Source organism: Phaenicophaeus curvirostris, chromosome 17 (genome assembly GCF_032191515.1).
Source record: "Phaenicophaeus curvirostris isolate KB17595 chromosome 17, BPBGC_Pcur_1.0, whole genome shotgun sequence".
Classification (NCBI taxonomy): domain Eukaryota; kingdom Metazoa; phylum Chordata; class Aves; order Cuculiformes; family Cuculidae; genus Phaenicophaeus; species Phaenicophaeus curvirostris.
In genome coordinates, this window is record NC_091408.1 from 1,990,036 (window position 1) to 2,002,439 (window position 12,404).

General features: G+C 48.3%; 2 protein-coding genes across 2 annotated transcripts; one reads left to right on the forward strand and one right to left on the reverse strand.

Annotated features, from left to right (window-relative positions):
• The first annotated feature begins 846 nt into the window (after nt 1-846).
• On the forward strand, nt 847-9,077 carry TFIP11 (tuftelin interacting protein 11). The gene is made up of 12 exons (XM_069871426.1): nt 847-1,058; nt 1,425-1,578; nt 2,233-2,389; nt 2,906-3,033; nt 3,294-3,446; nt 4,243-4,752; nt 5,316-5,422; nt 5,668-5,836; nt 5,945-6,188; nt 6,533-6,675; nt 6,946-7,111; nt 8,644-9,077. Exons 1-12 carry the CDS (start codon nt 862-864, stop codon nt 8,997-8,999), a joined length of 2,484 nt encoding a protein of 827 aa, XP_069727527.1. The 5' UTR covers nt 847-861; the 3' UTR covers nt 9,000-9,077.
• Nucleotides 9,078-9,783: 706 nt separating this feature from the next.
• On the reverse strand, nt 9,784-12,232 carry SRRD (SRR1 domain containing). The gene is made up of 7 exons (XM_069870654.1): nt 12,096-12,232; nt 11,976-12,016; nt 11,398-11,534; nt 11,223-11,321; nt 10,920-11,074; nt 10,421-10,466; nt 9,784-10,149 (listed from the first exon to the last, which is right to left on the reverse strand). The coding sequence occupies exons 1-7, from the start codon at nt 12,230-12,232 to the stop codon at nt 9,925-9,927; spliced, it is 840 nt and encodes a 279-aa protein (XP_069726755.1). The 3' UTR covers nt 9,784-9,924.
• Nucleotides 12,233-12,404: the final 172 nt, after the last annotated feature.

Below are 12,404 nucleotides of genomic sequence, written 5' to 3' on the forward strand. Positions count from 1 at the left end.
CCCTGCCCTTGGCAGGGGGGGAACTGGATGGGCTGTGAGGTCCCTTCCAGCCCACTCTGTGATTCTGTGGCTCCGCCCACCTGTCGCCTCCACACCTCCCACCCCACCGCCGAACCATAGAGAGGCGGCTGCCAGCGAGGCCCCGCTGCGGCCGCTCCCGCCTGCTCTATGGTTCATGGGCGGGGTTTAAGTGGCGCCTGACCGGAAGAAGGGGGTTCATTTCCGGGCGGCGGCGCAGGCAGGAGCGCTCTGGGCCGGTGGAGCGGGATTCCCGCAGGAGCAGGGTTTGTGTCGGGGCCGAGGGGGAGGGGCACAGGCTCGAGAGTGCCCGTGTGTGAGCCAGGGGGTCCCCGCAGGGCCGGGGGAGGCCCCGAAGGGCCCAGGAGGCCCGCAAGGCCGAGGGTCCCCGTGTGTGGGCCAAGGAGTGCCCGCCGGGCCGGGGGCTACTTGCAGGACCAAGGGGTGTCTGCGGAGTCGGGGGGAGGGGAGGGTCGCACAGGGCCAAGGGGTCCGCGCAGGTCCAGGGGTCTGTGGGTGAGCCTAGGGGTGCCCGCGGGACCAGGGGAGCCAAGCGGTGCCTGCAGGGCCAGGGGTCTCTGTGGGTAAGCTAAGGAGCTCCCGCAGGTTCAGGGGGTGCCCGCAGGGACGAGGGTCTCTGTGCGTGAACTAAGGAGTACTTGCAGGTCCAGGGTGTCCCCACAGAAGCAGGGGAGTCCCACGTGTGGGCTGGGGGCTTCTCGCAGGGATGAGGGGTTCCTGCAGGACCAGAGGGTGCCTGCGGAGCTAAGGGGGTCCTTCTGGGGTGCTTTTGCCCACAGGAACAGAGGATTCCTGCAGGGCCGAAGGTTGCCTGCAGCCACCATGTCGATGTCACACCTGTATGGCACTGATGGGGATGATGGCGTGGAGATGGAGAACTTCGAGGTGTCGGACTGGGACCTGCAGAACGAATTCAACCCCCACCGGCAGCGCCACCGACAAAGCAAGGAGGAGGCCACCTACGGCATCTGGGCCGAGCGGGACTCGGATGAGGAGCGGCCCAGCTTTGGCGGCAAGCGGTACAGACTGGAACTCAGTTGGGGGAAGGGGTGGATGGACCAAGCTGGGTCTTCCCACCCAGGACTGTGCATCATGTGGCCCCCAAGGGTACCCTGCCTGGCAGGGACCACAGGGCACTGGTGGCAGCTCCATTTCACAGGAGTTTTCAGGCTGTAAAGGTCCTCAGAATGGCTGAACTGCCTGTGGGGACTTTGCTGATGCAAGTGTGTCCCAGGAGAAAGGAATGCCTGTTTTAGGGGCACGAAGATGATCTGAGAGGCAGAGCACCTTCCGTGCAAGAAAAGACTGAGAAAATTGGGTTTGTTCAGTCTGGGGAGACTGGTTCACTGAAACAGAATTCACACACAGGTCTTGTTTTGATGTAGTTCTAGGGATTACTCGGCCCCTGTGAACTTCATCAGCGCCGGGCTGAAAAAGTCAGCAGCTGAGGATATGTCAGAAGAAGATTCTGATGAAGATGAAAAGCCTGTTAAGCAGGAAGAAATCCCTAAAGAGTTTGTGCCGAAGAAATTAAAAACAGTGAGTTATCCCAGAATTGTGTCTGAAGTGTTTATGAAACTTTGGTTGTAGTTAATAAACAATGATAGAGCACTAAAGAAAGGAAGAAATAATTAGAACTAGAGAACCACGTGTGGCAGCATGCCCATTATGGGAGAGGTTTTCTCTGTCTTTTGTATCTGTTCCCATGTATTATGGGGACTATCAGTCCTTTTAGGTCCTTTTATCTTTCTTAATAGTCCCTTTGGTCAATTGAGATTAAATAAAAGAATGCCCATGGTTTATTGCCTTTCAAAGACTTCTTTTTTTTCAGTCTCACAAAACACAATTCTAGGTGCGTTGTAGGTTAAAAATCAAACTCTTCTTTTCAGTTACCAGGCATAGAAAGAATCAAGAATCATTTTTCACCTGAAGTCAGTGGTGGAGCTTAGTAGATGTCAGCTTGTCAGTCTAGGCTTATCAGGATGTTCTTTTTCCATCTGAAAAAGAAGACTCTAATGGCAAGCAGCTTACACAGATGCACAAGCAGCTCTCTGACACAATGAGCTGTGCAGTGTGGTGACGAATAAATCCCTTCTGGGAATAACATTATTTTTGATAAAAATTATAGAGAGCTTGTATATTATGATGCCTTAAAAAGGTCGTGTGGGGTTTTTCTTTGTTTTGTTTTAACAGGGTGGTAATTTCAAGCCAAGTCAGAAAGGTTTTGTAGGAGGGACAAAATCTTTCGTGGATTTTGGAAGCTGGGAGAGACACACGAAAGGAATTGGGCAGAAGCTTCTCCAGAAGATGGGTTACGTCCCTGGGAGAGGTCTTGGGAAAAATGCTCAAGGTAGTGTAATTGTCTGGTTCGTTGCTTATTGTTAACTAGTAATTTGGAGAAGAGATTGAGTTCTATAAAGAACTGCCTTGCAACTTCGTTCCTGCTTTCTGGAGTCTCTTGCAAGTGATCTGGGTCCTCCTGATAAGATTCAATTGTGTTTATATTACGAGAGGCCAATCTTATGCTCTTGTTATTTTGCAAGAGCAAAAGACAAAAAAGAAAGGGAGACAAATTCCAAAGGCAGTCATCTCACAGGAAGAGATGTTATTGTATGTGATAGAATAAAAAAGCAATTAAATACTGCAGATGTGAATAATAGTGTGCTTCAGTTTTTTTGGTGTGTGCTGGAATGTAATGATTCTATAGCCAATAAGAAATGATTGAAGTGGTAGAAGACTCCATAGTGATAGGAGTGGAATAGAGGGCTGGATGTATTGGTGTAACTCAGGGTACTGTAAGAAAAGCACTCGCTATTCTCCCTCGGTAAAGCAACTGTTCTTTCTGATCTAACTATTGTCCTCTTAGGTATCATCAATCCAATTGAGGCCAAACAGAGAAAAGGCAAAGGAGCTGTTGGGGCATATGGCTCAGAAAGAACCACACAGTCTTTGCAAGACTTCCCTGTTGTGGACTCAGAAGAAGAAGCTGAAGAGGTATTTATATTATTCTTGGTATATCTGCTTCCCTCATGTCTTGTGTGTACAAAATTCAGTTCAAATATCAGCTTCTATGTCAGAGGAAACTTTGAGCTCATTTTAGATAAGAAGCTAAAGACATAGCACATGAACATTTAAGCATGTTCTTGTGACTGTAATGTTTTTTTGTTGTTTCTGGCTCACTTGCTCCAGTAGTCTTGCTAGAATTTTATCTTCAAACAAGCCCCCCAGGTAAATAGCCTTTGTTTTTTGTTTAGGAATTTCAGAAAGAGCTCAGTCAGTGGCGGAAAGATCCGAATGGAGGCAAGAAAAAGCCCAAATACAGCTATAAGACAGTAGAAGAACTGAAAGCCAAGGGTAGGATCAACAAGCAGCTCTCAACCCCTCAGAAGGAGATATCTCAAGTCAAGGTAAGGTTGATAACCCAAGAGGCAGCATTTCTGGGAAACAGTTTGTCCTTTTTGGTATTGTGGGTGCTTTTTAATCATCAGTAACCTTAATAGAAGCCTGTTCCAAGAACTGCCTGTCTGTAGCATCATGAAAATCTTGGGCTCATCACTGAATCATGTACAATACTGCTGTGTCACCTAGGACATTGGATTTGGTCTTAAGCAACTTCCTTGGCCTTGGGAGAACGCAAATTAGCTTAAATATGGGTTTTTTTTAATTGCAAATTGCATTTAATTGTTTCATATTTGTCATAAGTAAAATGCTTATCTCCTTCTGAAAGCATAGTTGTCCTTGGGATTATGCAACTCAGCATATAGTTTGAACCATCCTCTACCTAAGAGGGCCAGTAAGGGATTTGTATTTTATACACTTAATAAAATTATTCATCTAAAATTAACATGTCTTTAAAAAAGTACCAAAGACTTCCATGCAGTAATGACTAGTATATGACTTGCATCATAACCACTTGTAGAATTACTCAGTGAAATGATAGAACCAGTATCAGGAGAGGAAACTCCTCCTACTCCGATTCCAAATTGTTTCTTATTCATTCTAACTCACTGTGTCTGGAGCAGGCCTTTTGAGAGGCAATCCCCAGCTGCCTCATTCAGAATACCAGTGGATATTAGTAGCCTGCAGCAGTAATTGAAGTACTTGGAAATCTCCAGTTTTCATTCAAAGTCAGGGATTTCCTTCTTTTTTAAACATGACATGCAATTTATTTTCTAAGACACGTTTGTTCTTGTTTGTTGGAAGGTTATAGACATGACGGGCCGGGAACAAAAGGTTTATTACAGCTACAGTCAAATTAGCCATAAGCACAATATCCCGGATAACAATCCTCAGCAGCCGCTGGGCAAAGACTCCAAGCCCCAGGGCTTTGCCTTGCCTGAGTTGGAGCACAACCTGCAACTTCTCATCAGCATCACAGAGCAGGAGATCATCCAGAGCGACCGGCAGCTGCAGTACGAGAGAGACATGGTTGTCAACCTGACCCATGAGATACAGAAGATGTCTGAAGTTCTCTCACATGAGGAGAAGGCAATTAGCAATCTCAGCAAGGTGCTGGAGATGGTGGAAGAGTGCGAGAGACGGATGCAGCCCGGCTGTGAAAACCCCTTAACCTTGGATGAGTGTGCGAAGATTTTTGAAACGCTTCAGGACAAGTACTATGAAGAGTACAGAATGTCTGATCGGGTAGACCTGGCAGTAGCGATCGTCTATCCTCTTATGAAAGATTACTTCAAGAACTGGGATCCCCTCAAGGTGTGTGTTAGTTTGATTTATTTCCTTGACTTCCCCCTACACCTCATCCCAAATTCCTGGTCAGTCTGGAGAGGAAGAAACAAAACAACCCAAAACCCAACTCTGCACCCACTCTGAGACTTTTGTTATGACTGAAGGCTACCAATCTGCAAAGTGGTTAGCAGTTTAGGAGCTTATAGTGTTAAAATCAATACGTTTTGTGGGTGTTGTGAAGAAAAAGTAGATGGAACCTTTTTGTTAGCAAAAGCAGGAGAGCTCTGTCTTTTATGTAGTCAGATAGGTGCTGTCTGTTCGTAATGCCATGTAGGCTGTGATAGGCAGGAGTCTGAATTCTCTCTGTACACCTGAAAAATTTCGGACTATTCTAGTTCCCCTCTCAGAGGTATGTTAAATCCAGAAAGTGGAATTTTCCTTTTGTGGGACTTGACTTTTCATGGCTGCAAGCACCCAGCTTGCCCTTTGGGTGGGTGGGAAGGCTGCCTGTAGCCATCACGCTGCTCTTTGTAGATACCAGTTGAAGTTAACAAAAAGGGATAAAGGCCACTCATGCCTTTCATTTCCAGGACTGCACGTATGGCACAGAGATCATAGCCAAGTGGAAGAGCCTTTTGGAAAATGATCAGCTGTTATCACACGGTGGGCAAGACCTGTCTACAGATGCTTTTCACAGGTAAAGAGGACATGAGTTGTACTTTGTGCAGCATCTTCAAGTGCTGCTTCCTCAGGGATGGAAAAGAACAGCTACAAGTGTGTTTTCCAGATGATTCTCTTGATGTGTCTTGTTAAAAATCCATCCGTCAGCTCTATAAAAAGAAGTAGCTTTTAAATAACAGTTGTCATTTGGTTTATTTAGGCCTGGGGCTATGGCTTTAAGCTTAAACTTTGATTTATTTATGGGGTTGTTTTTTTTTCCAGACTGATGTGGGAAATCTGGATGCCATATGTCAGAAACATAGTGGCGCAGTGGCAGCCGAGGAACTGTGGATCCATGGTGGATTTCTTGGATGGCTGGGTAAATGTTGTTCCTGTCTGGATACTGGAAAACATTCTAGATCAGCTCATCTTCCCCAAACTACAGAAAGAGGTAAGACGAGAGGGCTGCGTTAGTTAGGGGGTTGCATCATGGCTCTTCTTGTGTCTGGCAAACTGCTAACGGATGGACTTATTTTAACCTTTTCTGTCTTGCCTCAAGGTTGAAAGCTGGAATCCGCTGACAGACACAGTCCCAATCCATTCATGGATCCATCCCTGGCTTCCCCTGATGCAGGCCCGATTGGAGCCGCTGTATTCTCCCATCCGAAACAAGCTGGCGAACGCACTGCAGAAGTGGCATCCCAGTGACTCCTCTGCCAAACTTATCCTTCAGCCCTGGAAAGATGTGTTCACCCCTGGGTCGTGGGAGGCTTTCATGGTCAAAAACATCGTGCCTAAACTAGGTGAGACAAGCCAAACTATGCTGATTTTCTGGAACCTGCTGGTTGCTGCCTTTCCCCTTACACCTAGGAAAGAGAACGGGTTAACATAGTTGCCAGTGTTACTTTAAAGAACATTATTAGCAAGTAAGTTTCTCAGTTTTAGCAGCAAATTGTAATGGCTGGAAATGGAAGCCCACTCTTTTGGTGGCAGGAATAGCCAAACAGTTTAAAGATCCCAAATGTCTCTTGGAGTAATATGCAGTGGAAGTGCTCCTTGAATCATGTGTATTGCTAATGAAATAGCTTGGTGCATTGATAAAACTGTGAATCAAGTTCTTTTCTAACTCTTCTTTCCCTTTCCCCAGGGATGTGTTTGAATGAACTCATCATAAACCCCCACCAGCAGCATATGGATGCCTTCTACTGGGTGATTGACTGGGAGGGGATGATTTCTGTCTCCAGTCTTGTTGGCCTGCTGGAGAAGCACTTCTTCCCAAAGTGGCTGCAGGTAAACTATTAAGGCTGAGTAAAGAGGCTTGATTCACTGGGAAATGTTTTAGGGAGTGCTGCCTGGAAGTCACTGCCCCAGCGCTGAAATGGTCTTACTGCCAAATGGGGTGATTTCCACTCAGCTCCATACACATCAGAACAGACTGGTTCCTAATACTGTCACAATCCTGTTTTTTACTGAAAGCTCGGTTATGAACAAGTTAAATAATAAGGACTCTTCTCCATAAATATACCTGTCCTCATGCATGTGATCTGTCCTATTTTGCAGGTGCTGTGCTCGTGGCTTAGCAACAGCCCCAACTATGAAGAGATTACCAAGTGGTACTTGGGTTGGAAATCCATGTTCTCAGACCAAGTGTTAGCGCATCCATCCATCAAAGACAAATTTAATGAAGCTCTTGATATCATGAACCGGGCTGTCTCTTCCAGTGTTGGTACGTGGCTTATGGTGATGGCTTCGCTTGCTGTGATGGCAGCACAGCAATGCTTGGTTCTTGTGAGTCTACACTTAGGCATGGCCCTGCTAATTGGCTTTGGAGCAGTGAAACTCAAAGTGGTTTGCCTTGCTGTGTCCATAAATAACACCTGCAAGGTAATGCCTAATAATTGTCTGTGCTTCACTGAAGCAGAAACAGTTTTTTGGTGACTGGCTGCTTATGCCATTAAGAAACTCATTCTCTTACAGCCTTGCCTGATCAGAGCGTACAAGGTCTGACAAAAAAATGAGGCTGCCTGTAGCTTTTCATTTAACAAATTAAGAAAATCAACCGTGATCCCCTTCAGAACAGCTCCCTGTTGTGAACTAAAAATAGCTCCACAGACTGACGGCTGTGGGCTGGCGCGTTGTCTTGATGTGAACTCCCTGTTCACTCTTCCACACTGACATTTTCTGACTAAGGGTAAGAAAATGTCTCGATGTGAACACATGTCCACTTGTACTGAGTGAAGCGATTGAGCCGAGGCCTGTCCCAGTGTCACAGGTCAGCACATATTCTAGAACCTTCTTTTTGTTTCTCCCCTCCCACTCTTGGTTCCCAAGCTACAGGGTCAATCTCTGGTTTTTGTGTTGGACCTTGTATTTTATGCCAATCAGTGAGACACCATTGTTTAAATATGTTTATTTCCATCATGGGGTGGTTTTGTTCTTTATGGTGAGATGCTGGTGGTTCTCTCTAGCTTACAGCAGTGCCCTTTCCTTCTGTGTGACTCTCCCTGTCACCTAAAGGGGTGGCTAGGGATTGATTATGAATTAAACTGTTTAAAAGAGGTGGCTGTGCCTGCGTGAGGGAGCAGCACCTGAAATTTGCGCTGCTCCTTTCCTGTCTTCCTCTTGCCTCATTGCTGTACATTGTGATGGAGAATCTGCATCGGAAACACGGGGGGATTCCTTGAGGCCCATTCTAAGGGTTATGTTTATTTCTAGGGTAAAATGATACAACTACAGGCAAGTGTTACAGAAAGACGAGTTGAGAAATTTGTGGCATGAATAGTTATGCAGCCAAGAAGTGAATTGGGGGCTGACAGTGAAAGCAGTTCTGATGCAATGCTGCTTCTTGCGGAAAGGTGCTGCTCCATCCTTAGCATGATTTTGCAATAGTTGCTGTTCGTAACCCAGCACTGGCGTGTGGACACGACAGGCTGGGTTTCTGCTTTGAGGAATACTTCGTTGCTGCTCTTTTTCTTGTTCATTTTTTCCCTTTGCCAGTAGCAGTGCAGCATCCTCCTCTCCTGTGTGTGCTCAGATAAATTGGGGATTGTATAAAATCCTGTTGCTGTTCTTAAATTCACCTCACTAGTCTATGTTGTATTATCATTAACAGCATAAAACCTAATCAATTAGAATGGGTAAAGACGATTCGGAAAATTACAAGTTTATTTTATTGTGTCCTTGACTGGTGTTTACTCAAACCTTCCACCAGAAATGAGTTGGGACCTTGTTTTCACACGTTGTGTGTCTCCCAAACAGGTGGCTACATGCAGCCGGGCGCTCGAGAGAACATCGCCTACCTTACTCACACGGAGCGGAGGAAAGACTTCCAGTACGAAGCCATGCAGGAGCGCCGGGAGGCTGAGAACATGGCCCAGCGCGGCATCGGCATGGCCGCCAGCTCCGTGCCCATGAACTTTAAGGACCTAATTCAGACGAAAGCAGAGGAACACAATATTGTTTTCATGCCTGTGATTGGAAAGCGGCACGAAGGGAAACAGTTGTATACGTTTGGACGGATCGTCATTTACATTGACAGAGGGGTTGTGTTTGTGCAAGGAGAAAAGACCTGGGTGCCAACCTCTCTCCAGAGTCTCATTGACATGGCAAAGTGAGGCTTCCAACTGGGCAGACCATCTCGCTAAAGTTGTAAGTGTAACTGTCTTAGAATAAAGAAGTTACAGATTTGTAAATAGAGTGAAACTGGAGCTCTATGCCAGGATTTCTTCCTTAGAAGACCTATTCAGGCCCTGTCAAGAGATGAAATTACCCGAGAAAGTCTGTTAAAGGAAGATTGAGCAGAGCAGTTTTGATGGTTTTGCACTTGCTGCCTGTGGCAGAGGTTTATCAATTCACTAGAAGGGACTGTTGCGAATGAGTTTTATATAACTCTTATTTGGATAGAAGTGTGACTTTGTTAAGAACAGAGCTTGATGATAAGGTCCTGCTCTTCCTACGTGGAGGAAACATGTAGGAAGAATCAGGTTTTAATTTAAGTGTTTTGCACAGGGGCTGGGGAATTCAGTAAGGTAAGAGAGGCCCTTAGATATAGCATGGAGCCCCTTGCTTCCCAAACTCCTTCTCCAGGAGGACTCTGGGGGCGGCTGGATGCAATCCTAGTCCTAGACTTAGTCAGCAGTTTATGGCCAAGGGATACAGAGAGCAAGGATTACATGTGCACACCCAATTCTCTCTCTCACTTAGCTTGGATTTCAGAGTTTTATTGTGCTTCACTCTCCTTTTCTCTGGGTGTCACATCCTGCCGGCTGCTGCCAGCTCTCAGCTTGCTCCAAAGTCTGAATCTGAGGCAGGCTTTAATTAAATTAGTTCAATGTAGTGAAATGAGTACAAGTCAAAGCGCAGCCTTACCTTTTATTAAATAATAAAGATACAAAAATATCCCATCACACTCAGTGTTCAGGTGCTACCGTTTTTGGCAGAGAATGATGACACAGTTGGTGCTTGAGCTTCACCTCGGATGCACAGAGGCTGCTGTGGGAAGACTCAGCCCCATGGTCCCCCTGCCTCCACAGAGAGCGTTCAAGACTCCACGGCCGTAGGACTGAACCCACCAGCTCTGTCCTCCTTCCTGATGATCTCCACATCGTCACAGTCTGGGTACATTGGCTCCTCCACAAAGTTCCAGACCTCAGGAGAGAGTTCCTTCAGTTTTTGCAAGGGAAACCAGTGGACGGAGGTGTCGTTAAACGTGTCCAGGTACCGAGGGTGGTCAGGCAGCGCCACCTCCTCCGTCCCTTTCAAGACCTACGGAGCATTTGGGGAAAAATGTTATGTATGATGCAAACTTTTCTGCAAATAAGAGTCGGTGACAATGAGGGTAGCATCGTTAACCCCAACCTGCTGTGTTTAGCATGTTCTGCAGCTCATGCAGAATGAGCCTAAAGTGATCTGTTTTGTACTGTTCAGGTAACAAGGTTTTAAAAATAACCCCCCTCTCTTTTTCCCTTTGCAATTTATTTCCTTTCTTATCAAAAGGAGCATCATCAAAACAGTGTTAAAAACTAGTGACGTGTACCTTTGCTATGTAAGAGTAATCTCTCTCCAGTATTCGTGGCAAGAGTCTGGAATAACACAAGGGAACCAGCTTTAGACACAAAATTCTTTGAACTCAAGACAACTTTTTTGAGCGAGCATGGGGGACAGAAAAGGCAGGAGGTGGCTGATGACAGCAAACAGGACAGCAAGTGCCCAGGGAGGGTTAGGTTGAATATAGGGAAAAGTTCTTCCCCCAGAGGGTGGTGGAGCACTGAAACAGCTCCCAGGGAAGCAGCATTTGGCTAACACCCTCAGCCACATGGTGTGAATGTTGGGGTTGTGCTGTGTGCAGGGACAGGAGTTGGACTCGATAATCCTTTTGCGTCCCTTCCAACTCAGGACATTCTATGATTTTAAACTTAAAATAAGCAAAATGTGGAAATCCTGGCCAGAAACAACACAAAAAAAGAAGTAAAGGAAGCAAGGAGAGGAAAACACTGTTGGAGGCACCAGAACCTCCACGTGGGGGCTGCACACACCTTTCCTCTGTTCCTTTAAAGCTGTTCCCGATGATGACCATTTTAGACAGTGCCTCTGCAGACCAGTTCCTCCAGAGGAGGTTGTTGTACAGAGCTTTCCCGCAGTGCACCATGTAAAACAGGGTGGCTGATTCCTCCACGCCGTGTTTCCCCTCCTGCACGTAAACATTTCCCATTACAGCTGGATTGTGCCTCCCCCAGTCCTGAGCCAGATTGGCCTCAGGAGCCCCTGCAGCACCAGAGATGGGGTCTGGACCCGGAGAGCCTTGAAGATGGGATCTGGTCCCTAGGGAGCCCCCTCACCTCATTGTCTGGGAGCAGCTGCAGCCCCAGCTGCCCCAGCACAGCTACCTCCTGGGCTGAGAAGACTGGGTCGAACAGGGCACACTGCCCAGGGGGCACCTGCAGGGAGAATCGTGACCGTGGGTGGGGGCCAGGGCCATGGGGATCCCCGGTTGTTCCCCCCTCTGGCGCTCACCCGCAGCTCCTCCAGCAGCAGCAGCAGGAAGGCGAGCTGGTCCCGAGCAGCAGGGCTTGTGCTGAACCGACCCAGCCCGTAGCAGACACAGCGGGCGGGGGGCTCTGCGCTGCCGTCCAGCGGGGCCCGAACGGCTCCTGCAGGCACGGAGAGAGTCAGGGCTGGAGGTGGAGAAGGGGGAGAAGACAGGGCAAAGACAGAGAAGGGGGGGTGAAGAAGGAAAAAGGGAACAAAGGTGATGAAAGAAGGTGGGTGAGAAGGGATGTCAGGGAAGGATAAGGGGGAATGAAAGGGGGATGAAGGGGAGAAGAGGGTGAAAATGGGGCAAAGGAGAAGGAAAAAGGGACTAAGGGGGAGAAGATGGGGCAGAAGAGGAGTAGAAGGAAAAGAGGACTGGGGGGACAAAGGTGATGGAAGAAGACACGGGTGAGAAGGGATGTAAGGGAAGGATAAGGGGGAATGAAAGAGGAAGAAGGTGATGAAGGGGGACGAAGGGGAGAAGAGGGTGAAAATGGGGCGAAGAAGAAAAACGGACTAAGGGGGAAAGGGCAGGGGGGCAGGGGCCGCCCCGCACACACCGGCGCTCGCCTCCCAGAAGCCGCAGTTCAGCAGATCGTCCCTGCGGGGAGAGGGCGGCGTGAGCGGCACGGCCCGGTAGCGCCGCGGCGGGGACAGGCGGGGCGGCACCGGGCACTCACCGCGCTTCCCGGAGCCGCCGCACGATCCTGCTGCTCTCTACCTCTTCCTCGCCTTCCTCCCTCCCCGCCCGGCGCCGCCGCCGCCGCCTCCCGCTTGCCGCCCGCCACCCTCCCTCCTCCTCCGCCGCCGCCGCCATGTGCAGCGCCATGGGGCACGGTCATGTGACCCCCCGGTCATATGACCACAGTCACGTGACGCACCGTGTACGCTCACGTGATCGGGTCAAATGACCGCACCCCCCGCCCCTTCTGCGGCGGCCGCCGCAGAAGGGGCGGGGGGTGCGGTCATTTGACCCGATCACGTGAGCG

Excerpts from the sequence above, each read along its gene's own strand:
- TFIP11 (XM_069871426.1), top strand. The coding sequence starts at position 862 with ATGTCGATGTCACACCTGTATGGCACTGATGGGGATGATGGCGTGGAG. Across the intron at positions 5,423-5,667 it reads TCTACAGATGCTTTTCACAG|ACTGATGTGGGAAATCTGGA; the intron begins GTAAAGAGGACA and ends TTTTTTTTCCAG. Across the intron at positions 5,837-5,944 it reads TCCCCAAACTACAGAAAGAG|GTTGAAAGCTGGAATCCGCT; the intron begins GTAAGACGAGAG and ends TCTTGCCTCAAG.
- SRRD (XM_069870654.1), bottom strand. The coding sequence starts at position 12,232 with ATGGCGGCGGCGGCGGAGGAGGAGGGAGGGTGGCGGGCGGCAAGCGGG. Across the intron at positions 11,535-11,975 it reads CTTCTGGGAGGCGAGCGCCG|GAGCCGTTCGGGCCCCGCTG; the intron begins GTGTGTGCGGGG and ends CCGTGCCTGCAG. Across the intron at positions 10,150-10,420 it reads ATTACTCTTACATAGCAAAG|GTCTTGAAAGGGACGGAGGA; the intron begins GTACACGTCACT and ends AATGCTCCGTAG.